The following is a 20545-nucleotide window of genomic DNA, read 5'->3' on the forward strand; positions in this document are numbered from 1 at the left end:
TGCTAGAGAGGCCCACAGAAATCCACAAAGATGCCCCCACAATAGACTGCTGGCAATGGTCGAGAGACAGCCCAAACTGACCTACTCTGGTGATAGGATGGCCAAACACCCTAATTGTTGTGCTAGAAACCCTATCCAATGACTGAGGGAACTGGATGCAGAGATCCACGACTAGGCCCCGGGTGGAGCTCCGGGAGTACAATTGGCGAGAAACAGGAGGGTTTATATGAGCGAGAATTGTTGAGACCAAGGTTGGATAAAGCACAGGGACAATTAACCAAACCAATGGAAACACATGAAGTGTGAACCAATGGCTGAAGGGCCCCCAACTGGATCAGGCCCTCTGAATAGGTGAGACAGTTGATTGGCTTGATCTGTTTGGGAGGCATTCAGGCAGTGGGACCAGGTACTATGCTCAGTGCATGAGTTGGCTGTTTGAAACCTGGGGCTTATGCAGGGTCACTTGGCTCGGCCTGGGTGGAGGGGACTGGACCTGCCTGGACTGAGTCTACCAGGTTGATCTCAATCCTTGAGGGAGTCTTTGCCCTGGAGGAGATGGGAATGGGGGTGTGCTGGGGGGAAGGAAGGGGGTATGAGGGGGGAGAACTATGGAATCTGTGGCTGATATGTAGAATTAAATTATATTTTAAAATTAAATTAAATTAAAAAACAAATAAACAAATACAGAAATAAATACATAAACACATAAATAATAAAAAATAAAATGAAAACATGGAAAAAGTGGCAAATGGATTTTGCCTTCGGCTAATATTTTAGTCAGTGTTCTATTGCTGTGAAAAGACACATGATCACAGCAACTCTTACAACAGAAAGCATATGACTGGAAGCTTGCTTATAGTTTCATAGGTTTAGTTCATTACCATCCTGGTGGGGAGAATGATTGGCACATGTGGCACTGGAGAAATAGCTAAGATTTCTACAACCTGATCCACAGGCAGCAGAAAGAGACTGTGCTTGGTGTGGGTTTTTGAAATTTCTAAGTTCACCCACAGTGACACACTTCCTCCAACATGACCACAGCTACTCTAACAAGGCCACACCTATATGAGCTGATGGTGGCCATTCTTATTCAAACCACTACAGATAAGGACAGAATTTCTAACAGTTTATGAAGTGGCCTTGGTTACACTTCTGCCATTCTGTGTTGCATATAATGTACAAAGCAGTATTCTCAGCACTGATGATTTTAAAATCAAAATATGGATCAACTCTAAAAACCATTTATGGAGATGCTCCATTTCCAGCAGTATCTTGTATTAAAGACAAAGTTTGGTTCTTTATATAAAAATTAAATAGAACATTCATCTCATGAGAATGAAAATTTGTTTCCATCTTGAATAGTGGTGAAACTCAATAACTCCTGGTTCAAGTTGCAGACAGTCAGGAGTCCCAAGCCCCGAGGACAAGTCCCACAGGTGCCAGGAGCACCACAACTCAACAAGCATTGCAGTGAAACCTGAAGACCTAGGAAGAGGACCAGATCTGACCCAGCATAAGGCCACAGGCATGCAAGAGGAGTTCCACAACATGATGTGATAGAAGCTGTGGACCCAGGGAGGAAACCCAAGATGTCCATCCTTGAGTAAGACCCACAGGCCTCGGAAGTCTTACAACTCCCAGCAAAAGCTGCAGGTATGACCCAGGACAATACCTGACTCTCAGAAGACTAGAGGTAAAGCCTTTGGTCCTAAATACCAATTCCACAGAGCAGACCTCAGTGCTACTATGACTTGGTCTTCTTCTGAACATCATAAACATCTACACTGAAAGAAGATTTTTACCTTGATTTTTAAAAAAGAAGAAGAAAGGAAGAAATGAAAAAGGAAAGAAAAACTCAACTAACAAGCTAACTCCAGATGTGCAAGCCTTGGCACAGAAACAAAACACTGAAGTATCATGTCTTCCTCCATAATTCCTCATTTCATAGTGATAGCTCCCAATGAGAACTATTTGAAAAAAAAAAAACTTCTAAAAAAAAGAAGAATAATTACTATATTCAGACAACTCAAAGAAGACACGAATGAACAAAAGAACAAAGCATTGAGTGAGATAAGGAAATCTATTCAAGATAAGAAAATAGAATTCAATAAAAAGAACCACTGGAAAAATCAAAGTAAATTATACTGGAAATGAAAAAGTCAGTAAGTCTAATTGACATCTCACTGGAAAGCCGCAGAGACAGAGTGCAGCATGTGGAGAACATCTGGGCTTGAAGACAAGGTAGAAACCTGTTGGATCTGTTCTCTTGTGAATATGTCCTTTGCCATGGGAGCCTGTGGTCCTAAGGAGAAATTATATTTCTTCCCCACTAGCAATCTCCAGGGCAAGACAGCAAGCAGTTCAGCAAATCTCATCAATAAGAGTCCTGTTAATCATTATCCTCTTACCATTCCACCACTCGGCTTGAAAGACCCTAACCCTTCAGGCTTACATCCCCCAAGCCCCAGGAAATGAGAAACTAAAAATCTAGTTCCAAGGGCAACCTGACTCAGCCACTATTCAACCTGTAACAATGTAACAATGTAAAAAGATTTCTGTTAAGAGAGATGTGCTCAGCTGTGACTGGGATAGTTGCAAGTGTTCCAGGAAGGACCACTGTGACCTTTGTGTAAACTCCACTCCCGCCCTGATACCCCCCTTGAGGTTTCAGGAAGAATATACATGTGGATGTGGCTGTACCCACTCTGTGATCAGACCATGATCTTGTGAAACAAAATTGTATAGGAATTGTAATCTTATGGCTTTTGTGGGTTTTTCCTTTAAAAGCCCCCATGTGGCTGCAGTAAGATGCGACTCTTGCTCCCAGGACAAGAGTTTGCCCGACTGTATAGCCACTTTAATAAAAACCTCGTGCTGTTGCATCAACTGGACTGGAGTCTGGGTTCTTGGGGCGCCCCCTGGAGAGGGTAGTATCCTGGGTCTGGGGTCTATCAGGCTCTTAGCTATAACATCTATTACACTGTAAGGAATGGAAACTCCTTGTGGTTTAAGGGTTTGCCTTTTCTCTGTGTAGCCATTCTTAAGCAGGAATGATTTTGCTTTCTAAGAGTCATTTCATGATAAATGGTGATTATTTTGGGCTCAAATTGAGTGTGAGCAGCTTCTAAAAACATGTAAATCTTCTAACAGATGCCAGGGATATTGTTACATATCCTACAAGACATAGAACATATCCCACACCAAAAGTTTATCTAGCCCCATATATTGATGTTATGTTAAAAAATGTCAGTTCATCCAGAAGCAACATTTAAAGAGTGACAAACTGAAGGGTAGAATCCATTATAGCTTTGGAAAAATCTACAAACTTTTTCTGCCGACACATATTTCATAAAGCAGATCTGTTACATCAAAATCACAGTACCAGGAAAAATCTGGCTTGAATCTGTCTTTTTGTGTGTTGATATAGTATTAAAATGTTGAAAAAAATGTATTGCAGCATTTAAAGTTGCATTAAAAAGCCCAAGTTTCACCAGGCGGTGGTGGTGCATGTCTTTAATCCCAGCACTCGGGAGACAAAGCCAAGCAGATCTCTGTGAGTTTGAGGCCAGCCTGGTCTACAGAGCAAGTTCCAGGAAGGCACCAAAACTACACAGAGAAACCCTGTCTTGAAAAAAAAGAACCAAAAAAACAAAAACAAAAACAAAAACAAAAACCTGGATTTCTGACTTCTTAAAAACAGACTATCATGTTTTCACCCATATGCAAACTATTTAACAATTGGGATAATTGGCAGGTGCTCAGAATGTGCATTTGACCTTCCTGGATGAACTGTCTGCAGGAAAGATGAAGGACTGCCTGGTGACATGAGCCCTTAATTCTAGATACTTGGGGAGGCTGAGGGAAGGGAATAGCAATCTAGGCCATTGAGGGCTACAAAATGATTCCACCTGGATGATTTTAGTAAGCCCCTGTTGCAAATTAATAAAACAAATATTCAGTGGTAGAGCACTTGCCTAGTATATGAAGCCCTTGGTTCAATCTCCACCCTGAAAAAAGAGAAAACACAGTGGAAATTCCCAGGTCAAGACACCAGCTCTGTCACCTGCTCCTTATCATTCCCTCTCACCTTAATGTTTTCCTTATTAGCTTAAAGGCAGAAGTGAGGTCTCTTCGTATTCAAATATTTAAGAAAATTCAGTTCTGAGGGGGTGTAACTTTTTTCTAGCTCATATATGAATACTGTACTTACACCATTTCCACTTTCCCTCTCCTCCCTCCAAATCCTTCCAGCCCCCCCCCCCCGACCTTGCTCCCTCTCATATTCACAGCTCTTTTTCTTTAATTATTATTGAGATGATAGTTGCTGAGTTGCTTGCATGAATATGTGTTTAGGCCTAACCAGCTGAGATTGGATAATCTATTAGGGGATTCTCTATGGAAAACACTGAGCCCACCTCCCTTAGAAGCCCTTAATTCCTTGTAGCTCTTCACCAAAAAGAGATAGTCTTGTGAGGTTTATGTTGGCATGTCAACTGATGTTGTCACTGCTCAGGTCTTTTTTAGGCTAATATATTATTGGGATTTCATTGGTGCAGGTTTCCTGTCATACACAGAAGACACGATCTCACAGCAGATGTCCTAGTCCTTCCGCTCTTAAAGTCTTCCCTCTCCATTTTCTTGATGCTTCCTGAGCCTGAGATGAAAGGGATGTTATAATTGTGTTGATTGGGGCTGGGAAACCCATGGTCAGTTGTTCTCTATGTTTTTACCAATTGTGGTTAGGTAGTGGTCTCTGTCTGCTGCAAAAAGACTCTTCTTTGATGAGGACTGAAGGAATAGTATTTAGAACAGTAAATCATATGGATTTAAGAAATTGGCAGTTTCACAGCCTTACCAGTATGGGTAGCTGCCTAGGTTTATAGCATCAGACATGAATTCCCTACAGAGTAGGCCTTAAATCCGATTAAGTGGCTGTTGATTACCCCAAGACAAAAGTGTAACTATTTCCTCTTTGGGAATATGTTGCTATGCTGTTCATTGTATGGTTTTCAGGCATCACAGCTGGGTGGGACTATTGATTGCTTTTCTCATGTGGCTGCTTACATAGCACCTTCTGGGAGTATGAGATCTGCTCCTCAAGGAAGAGACTTCCAGGTCAAATCCAGCTCAAGTTCTCCAAGTCCTAGGAAAGGTCAGTTTTAATCTTCATCAAAACATTTAAAGTGTCTTTAAATTAAAAATATCAAAAGAGAAAAAAATATTTCCACAAGTCTGCTTCTACTATATCATGTTTAACTTCTAAAACTTTGAATTTAAGTCCATTCATTTAGCTTAAACAGTTTCTATGAGATGCAGAAACTCTACAAGAAAACAAAGGCTCAGAGCCTCTTTGCTTCTCTCCTGTCCTGGAACCTCAGCAGATGTTTGAGGAACTTATGCTGGGGAGTTGAGTGACTAAAGATGGTTAGCTTTGATACTCCAGCAAAGGAGCCAAAGCCACACTTCAGACCACCATTGGTGAGTTGCTCTAGGATGGTGGGCGGAAACAGGAAGGGCTTCTGTCTCCATTTGAATCCTGATTACCTGTCCACTCATCTAGAATAAACAGAATTTGGGAGCATATAGGTTTTCAGAAAGACGTGGTCTCAAGACTTAGGTGGAATCTGGTCAAGTTGTCCATCCCAAAGGCATCAAAAAGAGAAGTAAGGAGCATCAGGAAACAAAAGGAGAGAAAAAAAGAGAGACAGATAAACACACATGTGAGGAGGAGAGGGGGGTGGGCAGAAAGAGACCAAAAGAGAACTGGAGAGACCCATGCCAGCAGCTCTCCCTGAGGTCCGGGTCAGTGGCCATCACATTTCACAAATGCTGTTGCTCATTGCTTCACACTGGCACTTATTCCTACAGGCATATTGACAAGTTCCAAGGCATTGAGTGCATAACAAGGCATTGCTCCCTAGTCTGCATATTTCATTTTTCTAAGGTAACTTTTAAAAGATTTCCTGACAGTTGCATAGTTTTATGTCAGTGATCTATGGATACAGTCCTTATTCTGTCCTAAGAAGCATTGGGGGAGAGGGAAGATGCGTTTCACTGTGATATGGACAGAAAAAATAATCATTCTCAAATGCATCTCCATCTTACAGAGAAAAGCAGGTACAAAGCCCTTGAGACCAAGTTAATAACAACGGTTACAGCCACCACATTTTATTGAGCAAATTAACATTGTTAAATATAATGCATAGGAAGGAGGCTAGTGACTTGTTTTGTTGGAGCTTGGTTTATCTGCTCAGAAATCAGGAAAGAGATAATAGTCAAATCCTTACATAGCCACTTTTAGCTGGCACAATATGAAAACTCCCTCTGTTTTAACCTTTATAAGGAAAATTACTTTTAAATGTAGGATCCATTTTATGTTTTATTTCTGCTTTCCCCAGAAACCTACTTTTCTTTTTTTTAATATTAAGAATTTTTTTATTCATTTTACATATCAACTACAGATCCCCCCTCTCTTCCCTCCTCCAAACCCCCAGCCTTCCTCCCCAACCCACCCACCCCCATTCCCTCTTCCAACAAGGTAAGACCTCCCATGGGGAGCCTTATACATTCAGTTGAGGCAGGTCCAAGCCCCTCCCCCTGCATCAAGGCTGTGCAAGGTGTCCCACCACAGGTAATGGGCTCCAAAAAGCCAGCTCATGCACCAGGCATAGATCCTGATCCTACTGCCAGGGGCGCCTTAAACAGACAAGCTACACAACTGTCTCACTTATGCAGAGGGCCTAGTCCAGTCCCATGCAGGCTCCATAGCTGTTGATCTAAAGTTCATGAGTTCCCACCAGTTTGAGAAACTTCCTTTTTCATCAAGTTAACCTTCAAGGCTGAGCTCATCCCACCACCTCAACTTATAAAATGAAGTGTTAGTCAATCCAGAATCACAACTAAGAGTTAATTAAGTTTTGTACTTAACAATTATGTTCCAAGCTAAATCATTTCCATGCACACATAAATACTGTGTTAAATAGTTTACATGCACACTTCTCATCCTCCCAACAGAGTAATTTGTCTCTACTGGTTCCTTTCAGCACCTCAGTGGACTAAGTTCCTTTCAGACAGTGGGATAACCAGGTTCATTTGTTTGCCCTGCCCACAGATATCTACCCATTGTAGATAGCTGTTGAATAATCATCGTTTTCTCTACAATGCATATGCTTTTATGGAAATAATCCCTTTTCTCATTTCTTAAGTAATAAAATAGAAGTTAAACAGATTAAAGTTGCCTGCTTGCTGCCACAAAACAAATCAGGGACAGAGTCAAATTTACAGCAGACTCTGACCTCAGTGCCCCAAGACTTTTCCACTCTACTTAGTTGTCTCTAACTCCTGTCAGGAAAACTCAGAGCCTTCCTAATCCAGGAGTTTTACTTTCAGGGATTGGAAGGAACCCATTCTGGTATTTGATGTTGGTTTTAGAATAATTCCAAGTATTTGATGTCCACTGGGAATTTCTACAAATCTTTTCATCCCTGCTACTTCCTCCTTAAACGATCTGCAAAGGGCACTGGTGACTAAACCACACACACACACACACACACACACACACACACACAAAGCTACGGCTCTCCTGAGAGGCACTGAAGCCCTTCTTGGACTGCTCAGAGGAGGCTGCAGGAGAAGAAGGCAAACACGATGTCAACACTTCCTTCCTCTCCCTCCCAAGCTCCTTATTCTTATCTGAAAAGATCTCGAGAGGTTCTTAGGTACTTCTGCCAGGCCTCAGCCTGAAATTTAGCACTGAAGTACTGACACTAGAGGCCAAGCTATGCTGGAGTCAGTCACTGTGATGAAATTCATGCCTCACCTTGATAAATGTGATGTTTACTGATCCACCCTGGAAATCCAAGAAGAGGTGGGATTTTTGGAAGCCACATTTCCCAGATGCGTGGGTTAGGCTGGGGTCAATGTTGAAGTGTCTCTGAGTTGCAAAATCCTTAACCAAATAAGAGAGACCCATTCAGTAAGTGAGCAGAGGAAACTCAAGACAGAGACCCAGAAGTACAAGCTATTAAATGAGTAATAAATAAATGGATGTTCATTTGAATACCACAGACTCCCCTGGTGGATGGCACCCTCTCACACCCAAGCAAGTGCTTAAAAGCTTGAAGGAATTCCCCATGATAGGACTTCTTAATGAGAAACTCATAGGAGGCAAACTGCATGAAATTCAATTTTTGTCAATTCATTGTATTGAAAGGTGATAGAGGAAGGAGCTTGTATTGAAGGTACTTCTGCCTCAAATACAGATATGTGAGTTCTTTTTTTAGGATAAAAACTAAAAAGAAAATAATTTATGATGTCTCCTTAATAAGTAAAGTGCTTTATATATTCTTGTTAACTTGGATTTTTGTATGAACATCACAGTGGATAGGAACCATGGGGAACATCGGGTTCCAAGAGTGAAACTGAGGCTGGGAAGTCATGGAGAGGGACAAGGTCAGGCTGTGACTGTCATTCAACATCCCTAATATTGTCAGTGCTGGCTCCAAGTGAGACGTATACATGCTGAAGTTCTCTTTGCTTCCCCATTTTAACTTTTCTTCTGGAACACATTCCTTTATGGTAGAGAGCACTGGAAAGATGAGCCCACAGCTAGCTACCTGTCTCACCTAAAGACAGTTTGTAGAGAACTGCTCTTTTCTGCCTCGTGAGTGCTGAGATTAAAGGTGTGCACCACCATCACCCAGCAAGAACTGCTCATTCTTAGCAAAACAACTCCGGTCAGACTTTGAAAATAGCATTATCATCTTATGACCCCAACTTACCGAATCCTTTTCTTGAACGATCAGCTCTATCCCCATCTCTGCTTTTATACAGAGACTGCTTCCATTTAGGACTTCATAAGTTCCAGTCTTGGCTGGTGATGACCGGGTTGCAAGAGTGGGCCCAGGAACCATGGGGGCAGGGGAAGTTGTCGAGCTGTCCTTGTGTGTAGGTACTGATGTTCCTGGGACATAGGTGGGTGGTGTTGGCTTCTGATTGGTTGTGTTTTTGTGTGATGCTGTGAAAAATGTTTTGAAGAGGGTAGTCTGACCACCAGGTTGGGGAGTTCTCCCAGTTACCTGGTTGACAGTGGATGGACTCGCTCCAGTTGTGTGAATTGGTAAATGTGCCACTGAACCAGGGCCAACGGTACCTTCAGTAGATGAAGCAGTCATGTGTGAGTTATTAGGTGTGACAAAGGTGTAGCTAACTGGTCTGCTGGGGAGAAGGCTTTTTGTAGTTCCTGGGATTATTGTTTTGATTGCTGTGTGATCTGTGTTTTCAGAGGTGGAGGTTTCAGTAGCCATTTGAATGTGATCATCCCTTGATCTCACTGCTAAAGTTACATCATGTGTTTGGTTAGTCAGCTGTAGAAGAGGTTTTGTTGTGGTCTGTCCTGTTGCTGTTGAGGTATATTGAAGATAGTCTCTGGTTTTTGTAAATTCTTTTTCTCTTACTTGATGGCCATGTAAAATTACTGCAAATTAAGAAAGCAAACATGTTACAGGCACTGACCAAATGCTTACAAGATCTCCCCTCCATTCCCACTTTAATGTGCTCATAAGTAAACCGGTGTGCACAGTTTCATGTTTGGGGAAAACTTTCAAAAGTTGCAACAGTGAGGTGAAGATCACCAAAGACTCGAATACCCAGCCATCACTGTAATGTTTTGGTTTGCACATGCGTTCTTTAACATGCGTTCTTTACATGTTTATGACCATATGCCAGGCATTCCACATGTAATCCTTTCATCTACATAGGTTTTGGTACTAATGCACACCAAAGTGATCATGTTCAACTGTGAAACCAAAAGGAATTCCTAAGATACCCTGGAGTGAACAGTGGCTATGATTATTTTATAGATTGAGGCAGCATTAGAATTATGGGGTTTTGTATTTTTCATGGAATTGTGTAATTCCAAGTTAAAATAAGTCTAACAAGATATTTAGTTTAAACCATAATCTGATGGGTAAATTGTGCTTAATTGATATATATTCATGCAATCTATGCATAATTGCTCCCAATGATGAGAGACTACTTTCTCAAAAGATAATCCCTTCCATATTATTTTTTCTAAATATAGACCAACTTCTATTATTTTCTTAATCTTTTGAGCAATCCAGTCTTTATTAACTAAGAAAAAAGTCAGAGTATAATTGCTCTGGTCCTTCATGTTTTGGGTTAAATGCTAGCTCTTCACAGTGTCTTTCCTTTTCCCCAATCACCATGGTTCTCCATCTCAGTAATATATTCATTGTTTTGACTTCACATATCACCTCTTGTACTCACATATGGGAAAAGTATCAAAATATTTAAGGATCACATTGCCAGTAGGTGTGAGTAGAATTCCATCCTTGAAGGAATGTTTACTTGTTGGCTTATTTGTTGTTATGCATCTCACTCACTAGATTAAAAGCCTAAAGTTAAGAATTATGTGCATAGTTTTCACCACAAGTGCCTGTGTATAGAAAGTGTTCAGTAGCTATGAGTTGGATGAGTAAGTAAAGGAGGATAATAGCCTTGGAGACATTCTAGACTTATTATACAACTCAAATAAGTTGATTTCTTTGAAAACCTTCAGGACAATTGAGTACATAGTGTCTGCTGCTGTCACAAATTCTCTCCAAGGATATCCTTTACAGAGTCTAAAACCTCTGTCTCTCTTTCATCCAGATTCTATCCTTGACTCTTTTTAAGCACAAATAAATCCAGAAAAGCAGACAAAATTCTTAAACTGGCCCTTGGAAACACTTTGATGGGATGTGCCAGGAAGCAGCTCTGTCTCTTCAAGCTTTTTGGTTCTATTGCAGTTACTCAGAAACTTATGCTGTAGTTGCTGGCTCTGGGCTGAAACTTGAAAAAGATGCAAAGAGAAAAAGGGACATGGCTTTACCCTAGTATTTATGAAATCCTCAGGTTTGTTACAGTCAATATAGTCTATAAATATCTTTAGGTCTCCTTCTATTCAATATATTTTGAGTGGTTAATTTTTCTGTGTTAATAGGTAATGACAAAACCCTTGGTGTTTATGCTACTGAGGACCAAATTCAAGGCTTTGTACATCACAGGCAAGCACTATACTACATACCCTTAAAACTTCTTAATTACTGGACACTTACGACATGGTGGCTTCAAGTCAAAGGTATTTCTTCTTCATCCTACCACAAAGACACTTGCTCAACCATGTTCATTGCTGCTCTATTTATAATAGCCAGAAATTGGAAACAACCTAGATGTCCCTCAACAGAAGAATAGATAAAGAAAATGTGGTACATTTACACAAGGGAGTATTACTCAGCAGTTTTAAAAACATGAAATCATGAAGTTCACAGGTCAGTGGATGTAACTAGAAAAAAACATCCTGAGTGAGGTATTCCAGACACAGAAAGACAAATATGGTATGTATTCATTTATATTTGGATAGTAGCTGTTAAGTCAGGGGTAACCAAGCTCCAATCCATAGAACCACAGAGGATATGTATAGAACAAGGGACTAATGTAGGCAGAGAGATTTCATTAGGGAAGGTAAATAGGATAGTTATGGATGGATGGATGGATGGATGGATGGATGGATGGATGGATGGATAGGGGCTGGAACAAGAGGATCAAGTGGGGAAAGAAAGAGGAGAAAAGGAGAAGGGGAGAAAATTTGTGGAGAGACAGTTAAAATTAAGGGCAATTTGAGAGGTAGGATGGAAACCTAATACGGTAGAAGCTTCCTAAAACATACACATGTATGAAAGTGATCTAAATGATATCACCAATAATGCAGGAAACAGAGCCCCAAAAGGAAATTGCCACAAATGAAGTTTCCAGTACTGAGATTGGGTTACACCTAATTGAGCTGTTGGCCAAATGGGTCCCATGGGAAGCTCCAAACAATCCAAGCTATTGTCAAGACTAGAGCTTTCTCTCTACAAACTGATGGTAAAGTCCCATGGCTGAAGACAAAACCTACACAAGTTATTGGACATGGAGAAGTCAAGCTGGTACATATACAGAGCCTTCACCCCATGGGCTAGCATCTTTGGTACAGGACACTACTCTGCACACTAAACTAAAAAAGAAACAAATACTAACCCAGCCACAAACCCTTAGATCAACAATGTTGACCTTCCTGAAATATACGCAGGTCAATGGTGGCACAAAGCTTGTTTGGGGGAGTAACAAACCAACATCTTATTTGACTAAAGACCCACTCCATTGGGAGAGCAGGGAAAGAGATATCATGATAAATGAAGACACCATGGGAATAGGGAGAAACAGAGTGCTAGGGAAGTTCCCAGGAATCCACAAGGATGACCCCACCTTAGACTACTGGCAATAGTCAAGAGGGTGCCTGAACTGGCCTACTCTGGTGATCAGATGACTGAATACCCTAACTGTCATCATAGAGCCCTCATCCAGTGACTGATGGAAGCAGATGCAGAGATCCACAGCCAGGTCCTAGGTGGAGCTCCAGGAGTCCAATCAATGAGAGGAGAGATTCTATAAGCAAGGGACATCGAGACCATGATGGGAAAAAGTACCGAGACAACTAGCCAAACTAGTAGAAAGGCATGTACTGTGGAGCTGAGGAGCCCTCATGGTACTGGACTAGGCCCTCTGGATAGGTGGGTGAGATAGTTGTTTGGCTTAAACTGTTTAGAGGGCCTCCAGACAGTGGGATCAGGACCTGTCCCTAGTGCATGAGCCGGCTTTTTTGGAGCCTAGTGCCTTTGGTGAGACACTTTGCACAGCCTTCATCCAGGGAGGAGGGGCTTGGACCTGCCTCAACTAAATGTACCCGGCTCTGCTGACCCCTCATGGGAGACTTTGCCTTGGAGGAGGTGGGAATGGGGCGTAGGTTGGGGGAGAAGGCTGGAGGGGCGAGAGGAGGGAGGACAGAGGAATCTGTGGTTAGTATGTAAAATGAATAGAAAGTCTCTTAATAATAATAATAATAATAATAATAATAATAATAAAGACCCATTCCATGAAATAGAACCTATACCCAACACTGCTAGGGTGACCAAGAGCCAGATACTAGACAGCATAGGGACCTAGAATAAAATCAAATACTACTGTTCTAAAAAAAAAAAGTAGCAATAAAAATGCCTCCTAATGGCCATTCTGCTGTACTCTTAAATCTGTTCCTTGCTCATCACCATCATCAAAGAAGCTTCTTCCTGCAACAGATGGAAACAAATATGCAGACCCACAGCCAGACTATTTGAAAAGAGTGAAAGACCTTGGAACACTCAGCCCTAAATGTGATGCCTCCATCAAATCCCTTCCCTCAGGGTACTGAGAACTCTGTGAAAGAGGAGGTGGAAGGCTGGAGAGATGGCTCAGAGATTAAGAGCAATGACTGCACTGACTGCTCTCCCAAAGGTCCTGTGTTCAATTCCCAGCAACCACATGGTGGTTCACAACCATCTGTAATGAGATCTGGTGCCCTCTTCTGGTGTGCAAGCATACATGCAGGCAGAAGAACACTGCACATAATAAATAAATAATTTTTTAAAAAAAGAAAGAAAGGAAGGAAGGAAGGAAGGAAGGAAGGAAGGAAGGAAGGAAGGAAGGAAGAAAGAAAGAAAGAAAGAGAGAGAGAAAGAAAGGGAGGTGGAAAGAATATAAGAGCCAGAAGGGAGTAAGGACAACAAGAAAACAAGGCCTTCTACATCAACACAAGCAAAGCTCGTATGAACTCAGAAACTGAAGGAGCATGCACAGGGCCTGCATGGGTCTGTACCAGGTCCTTTGCGGATGTATTATGGCTTTCAGTTTAGTAGTTTTATTGGATTCCTGGAGTGTTCCTCCAGTTCTTGTGTCTTCTCTTGGTCTTTTTTCCTTCTGTTGATTTACCTTGTCCAACTTTGCTGTGGTAGTCTTTGTTTTCTCTAATTATATTATATTTACATTTTTAAATGAATGAGTAAGTGAATGAATGAATGAATGAAAACCTAGCCACTGGGGTAAAGATTAATAACTGAACTGTCACTTATACCTGCTGGAAAAGGGAAAGAAAGGTTCCTTCTCTGGAGTGACACTGGGTATATGAACCGATCCAGGACAGGCCTCGTGTTCAGGAGTAGTTGACCAACACGTCGTGGACAGTGCACAGTGTTGTAGTGTGCTTGCATTTGGTTACAGTTTGGAGGGTTTGTTGTTGATTTTATTGTTTTGCTTTTCTTTTGGGTTTTATTTTGTTTACTTGTTTTGGGGTACTTGTTGTTATATTGAGTTTTTGTTTGTTTGTTGAGAAAGAATTTAAATTTGTGTGGGTAGGGAGGGGGAGATCTGGAATAACTTGGGAGAGGGGATGAATATGATCAAAATATATTTAAGTTTTGAAACTGTTTTAAATAAGAAAAAAAGAAGAAAGTGGTGGCATTCAATCTCAGAAAGAAAAAAATCCATCCCCCATATGTGAGTACCAGCCAATAATGTATACACATAACAAACAAATGTATACACGTAAGCAAACAGATGTGTTCAGTGTAACACTTAGAAAAGAGAACATGAAATGGTAATTAAAAAAGACAAAATGTTTACTAATGTGTTCACAAAACAATAAGAGGGGAAGGTAATGCCTCCAAAGCCCAGCCTTTTCCTCAGCAATGAAACCTTGACTGTAAGCTGAGCCTGTGTTTGGGGAGTAAATCATCCTGCTTTCACTTCCAACTGGATGAGAGTATGTGCATAGGCAGCAGTTTTTACTTTTTATGTTAGCTTAAAATGATAAGTTGTGAGTTTTTTCCCACAATGCTAGTGAGTGGATCTGATGCCAAGCCAACACTACCATTTCACTCTATCCCCAAATCATTTCTTTTCTGTACTTCTGAGAACATAAAATTATAATCCTGAAAGAACAGCACAAATAAAACTACTTGGATTAAGGCAGCTGCATGACCCTTCACACAGCTTCTATAAGATTCATGTAACAACGAAGGCCTCCGTGTCCTCCACTAGAACATTCTGAGCAGTGCAGGGTAGACTGAGTCAGTGGTCTCATGAGCTAAATTCAGTGGTTCTAGAAGGAATTGGAAATTAACCGGTACACTTGCTAGCAGAATAGAACAACAACCCAACAGAACTCAATATCTTGTGTATAAAACACTCAAGTAAGAGTAGGTACTTAAACCAGCCGGTGATTATTCTAAACAACCTTTCTGAGTTGATTGTGGAACAGCAGTATTTTAGTAACCTTTTTGATGCCTCAATTTACACCTTTGTGAGATGATTTAACTGGTCAGATGACAGTTGATGTAGCTTTGAATGTCACTGTTTACATAAAATAAACCACTCACATTTAAGAAAAACAGAGAATGCAGTATGTGACTAGATAAAAACTCCAATTCCTAAGCCCTGGCTCAGTTCTCCTAGATTAAGGTGATTTTTACAAACTCACATCAATATATAGTATTTAGACTAACATGGTTGCCAGAGGCAATGTCTTCTGGGGTTGATACCCATTCTAACTTCCAGAAATTCAACTCAAGTCATAAAGGTCCTTGGGAAAAATAGAAGGTGGTCCCCATCTATGTAAGCTAACAGGTTTTAAATGTCTTCACATTAAATACCTGGAATAACAGAAGTCATAGCCCTTCCTGCCTCACCTTAGTTCCAGGGCACAAGTGAGCATTTAGATTTAAGAGAACTAGATAAAGCTTGGGCACCACAGAAAATAGGCTCTGCCACTTACCAGCTAGGGACAGGAAGAGCATGGCCACTGCAGAGAGCTGCCCAGACATGTCAAGCGAGGTTGATCTACTTCTGCTGTGTGCTTGGCTGGGCACAGGTGGGCCTTCCGAACGGCGGGAAAGGAGTCAGTTTCAGAGCAGGTTCACAGAACATCAGGAACACCAAACGCCTTGCCCTTCATCCACTTGTGACAGAGAAGCTGATCTCACTCACATGAAGACAAGTAGCCAACAGAGCTAAGGATTTGCTGCACCTTGAAAGAAACCACAGGCAACTCACAGTGGGAAAGTAAACACTTGCCTCTTCCTGGAGTGTTTGTAGGAGGTGAAGGTGTGGGTGGGGGCTGGATATGGTGAAGGGCAACAGAAATCATTTCTCCAAAAAAGGTGGCAGATCCGTGGCCGTTCCTTCCCTTATAACTTGGATCTCCTCTTTATGTAATAGCTTGAGGTCATTTCTGTAAGTTCTTGTCAGCCAGTCCTTCAGTCACGTGGTTGAGCAGTAGTTCTAGAACAGTTGTCTCTGAGTATGAGGCATGCCGGTGTGATGTTCATAGCTACCTCACTTGCAATCTTGTGGGAACTAGGGAGATGGGGAGTTGAGTCTGGGTCTGGCCATTCACCAGATGAGTTACACTGGTGACTTTTTGTCGTGAGTATACTAATGTAAAAGGATAGACAAACGCGTTTGTGTTTTCTCACAATGTTAGAATCTATCAATAACAATAAATTCACAAGTGGTTCAGTGGTAGCTATTTGCTAGATACTCTTGCTTTGCTTGGCAGAGGAGAACATGGGTTCTTTTATTCCAATCTTAATTATTAATATTAACTCAGGTCACTCACACACCACACTGTGTGTAGGGGTGTGTGTGTGTGTGTGTGTGTGTGTGTGTGTGTGTGTGTAGACTATAGAATATCTACAAAAAGCTAAGTGGTCACAGCAGAGTTAAAGACTTTTTGGAAGTGAATGTTTTTTTTTCCATTTTAATTGGTTCTATATATTTATTGTTAAAAATTAAAATGACAAAATTGCCTTTATTGCAAATATCTAAAAATTAGAAATCCAATGATATACTCTATTTTTTACCCTCTAACCAATTTACTCTAAATTCTATTTATATTCTTTCAAGTTCTTGAATTTCATCTCAGACCTGAGGTTTCTAAAATCACAAATTACTTGAGACTCGCCTGTGCTTCTTTGGGTCACATGAAAATGTGAAGGTATAATGAAGTCACATGCTTTCAAACTGCATATTCCACACAGATCACTGGGGACAAATTAGGAAGAAATCCCAGCACCAGAGAAACGAAAGAAGCTAAATGCATCAGAGAACTCACACACGGATTATCAAAATGACTTCTGTGCAGGTCAGTCTCAAAAAACAGCTTTCACGTCTGCTGCATGGCATTTTCCTTATTTTGCATTCTCGGAAGGATCCCATCCATGATCCAGGCAAAAGCACAGGCACATCTCTATGGAGCCCTTCTTTCTTCATTCTGGTCTCCATTAAGACCAGCATTTCTTTGTTGCCAACCCACATAAATCTTTCCAATTTTGCTATAGGATCATTTTACATGGACAGTAATGTCCAGGCCTCGTCCTGGGAAAGGCACCTTTAGCCTCACACAGAATTCTTTCTCTCTGTCCTGGGTTTGGTACTATTCTGGTGGAGGGGAAGAAAGCTTGGTGCGAGAGTGGAGCGTAAACTTTCACAGGTCCTTTGCTAACATTTCTGGCTGTGGGCCTTCTGAACCTTTGGAGGAATTTTGTTCTCAAGACACCTGAAGAGATCCTGGTTTCATGGTAGGGTTAAACATCTATGATGGCTCCATGGTGAAGAACAGAAGCCTCAAATGCTAGATCCAAACAAATATGCTTAGTCCTGGAAGAGACCAAAGTCATAAACTCCATCAGGCAGAGGAGAGACAAGATCTAAATGTAAATTTTAGGAACGTAAACAGAGTTCCTGTTGGTAAGACAGCGACCCGCTGAGACATAGGGAGGAAGATGGAGAAGTTATGGCGGCTGTGAGTGCCATGGGTGTGGAAGAGAAGATACAAAGTTAAGCACAGCTACAGAAGTGAGAGACCAGGACCAAATCCAGATGAAGGAATGGAGACTGATGGAGAGCACAACCAGATGAATGAACAGAGGAACAGACAGAGGTGAGAAAGCCGTATCAACAATGGGGACTAAGATAAACTGAAGCCCTGGGACATTTGGGAGTTCTCTGCTTGCCAATCCTTCACACACACAGCAGGTTGTCAGATAGCAGGTGGGTGCAACAGTGCCTTTGCAGAGAGCTACAAGGCAGGTTGGTGGGACAGAGCCTTTGCAGAGTTGTGAGTTCACCTCTTCATGGAGTTTGGAAAAGAAGGTAAACAAGTCTTCCCTAGGTCTGGTGTGCAAAATAAATTCTTGGGTATTTCCCTGATATGATTCTAATATAACATATTCCCCTACCATCTCAGTTCACCCCAATAAATGTATAAAGTGGCCCCCCTTTATTTCCAGGAATAAGTCATTTATCTGTCTGTGCCACATGGGTGGTGCCATCACCATCTATCCTGAAAATGGAGTCAAAAGCTGCTTATGAAAGGGAGTCTCTCAAGTGCAAAGCACAGTTTGAAACACCACGGTTTTACACAATGTGGAGCATCTTAGAGCAGGGCGCAGCCTGATCTCAACTCTCTAAACCTCGGTTTCTTGTGTTGTATGGTGAAAGTAAGCACACCTTGTCATACTCAGTTTTACAAAACAAACATTCCAAGGACACAGAAAATACCCACAGTCTTTGAAAGGCAACCTTTCCCTGACATCTTTCCTTTCTCTATTAGTTAAAAAAGATGCCGGCGATCTGTCTGTGGGCTGAGAACTGGATGAGGAGCATTCGAATACTCTTCTGATGATTGATGTTCAGCTTTTAGCCCAATCGCAAGTCATTCTCTGCATACAACTTTTGTCACAACTATTTTACCTTACCCCATTGGTCAAAAGACTGAATTAAGTTTATGTCCCAAAACTTGCACTAGGGTTGAAAATGTAACTTTGTGCCCATCAGTTGATCCTCAAGAACTGTCTACTTTCCAGTCTGTGGGTCAACTCTTTCAACGGACAATAAACAGTATGTTCCAGGTGCTCTTCCTATTCCATCTGAGTCCCACAAGTACCCTCTGTGGACACTACTGTTATTATTGCTATTCTCACTTTGTAGAGAAGTAATTGAGTTGTCCAGGATCATTTAGATAAAAATAAAAATGCTGAGCAACGAATCCAAGACTGAGAGTCTAGACTGTTCTATTGCTGAAGAAAAGTTCAAGCATAACATATAGCATCTGGTTTCAAGTTGTTTGCTGTCTAGTTGAAAAACAGTATCTATGATATGCAATAGGCAGAATAACTGAGCAGTTTTCTGCTAGAGTCACATTACCTAAAGAATGCAATTATAGTCAGTCTTTCTTTGGACTGCCAACTCCCAAATAATAACATGGAGATTTCTTATTAATTATGAAAGCTTGACTTTAGCTTAGGCTTGTTCCCAACTAGCTCTTATAACTTAAATTAACCATTTATATTAATCTATATTCTGCCACATTACTCATTACCTCTCCTCCTTACTGTACAGCCAACTTCCCTAGTGTTTTGCTGGTGAATTCCCTGCACCAGATTGTAACCCAGAGTTCATATCTCTGCCCAGAAGTCCTGCCTATTCTTCCCACCTAGCTATTGGCCATTCAGCTCTTTATTAAACCAATCAGAAGGTGCCTTGGCATAGATACATCTTCACAGTGTACAAAAAGATTATCCCACAACATGCAATAGTCAAAGATGAGTTCATTGTGGGTGGCCCTTGGAAAGTCTTTGAAGGTCAAAGAATTTGAAGTTCGGAGAATCGGAATTCATTGGAGAACAACTATAATAGCATAATTGTATAGTAATGATAATAATTTCTACATAAGGAATCTCTCCAATATGACTGATACTGTGTAATACAAAAAGCAACTCTTTAAGATAAAAAAATTAAATCCCTGTATAAATGATGTGAAAGTGGACTACCCAACATCACACCACAGGCTAAGGTTTGAGTTGTGGCCTATGTGATTCTGAAGCCTATGTCTTTTCTGATGGTCCACAAGGATCAAAATCTTAGAAGGAGTGATATAGGCTTCACTAGAAGTTTCTGAGGAGCAGTGGTGAATATGACTTAAAGGTAAGTTAACAGTTGACCCACAGAGCAGAAAGCAGGCAGAAGCACATTTGAGAAACTGAAAAAGAGACAGAGAAGTTCAGCCTTGGTGGATTTGAGAAAAGGCTCAACCATCACTCTTCCAGTGTTTACTGGATGATATCTGGATACAATATCCTCGGAAGGTGCCTAAGAGATCGTAATCTTAAGGGTCTATTTCATGGCTCCTGTTTTTGATTTGAGAGTGATGTCACTTCTGTATTTTAGAAGCAGTTGAAACTTTATATATATTCTGTCAAGTGTGTTGTTGATTGGTCAGTAAATAAATCACTGATTGGCCATTGGCTAGGCAGGAAGTATAGGCGGGACAAGGAAAAGAATTCTGGGAAGTGGAAGGCGGGGAGGCAGACACTGCCATCCGCCATCAGGACAAGGAAGATGTAAGGTACCAGTAAGCCATGAGCCATGTGGCAAAGTAAAGATTAATAGAAATGGGCTAAATATAAGAGTAAGAGCTAGACAATAACAGGCCTGAGCTAATGGCCAAGCAGTTTAAATAATGTAAGAGTCTGTATGTTTATTTTATAAGTGGGCTCTGGGACTGATGGGACTTGGTGGCGGGAGCTGGAGAGAAATTCTCCAGCAACAAATGGCGTCCAACGTGGTGGCAAGA

General features: G+C 41.2%; 1 protein-coding gene across 1 annotated transcript in view; it reads right to left on the reverse strand.

The window, feature by feature from the left end:
* Positions 1–15734, reverse strand: part of Lamp3 (lysosomal associated membrane protein 3) — a 40724-nt gene extending 24990 nt beyond the window's left edge. The window contains exons 1-3 of the mRNA XM_059277282.1: positions 15686–15734; positions 8781–9475; positions 7820–7948 (exon numbers count right to left, since the gene is read on the reverse strand). Coding sequence (XP_059133265.1) covers positions 7820–7948; positions 8781–9475; positions 15686–15734 — 873 coding nt within the window. The remainder of the gene's footprint in view (positions 1–7819; positions 7949–8780; positions 9476–15685) is intronic.
* Between the last annotated feature and the right edge of the window lie 4811 nt (positions 15735–20545).

This window comes from Peromyscus eremicus, chromosome 12 (genome assembly GCF_949786415.1).
Source record: "Peromyscus eremicus chromosome 12, PerEre_H2_v1, whole genome shotgun sequence".
Taxonomy (NCBI): Eukaryota; Metazoa; Chordata; class Mammalia; order Rodentia; family Cricetidae; genus Peromyscus; species Peromyscus eremicus.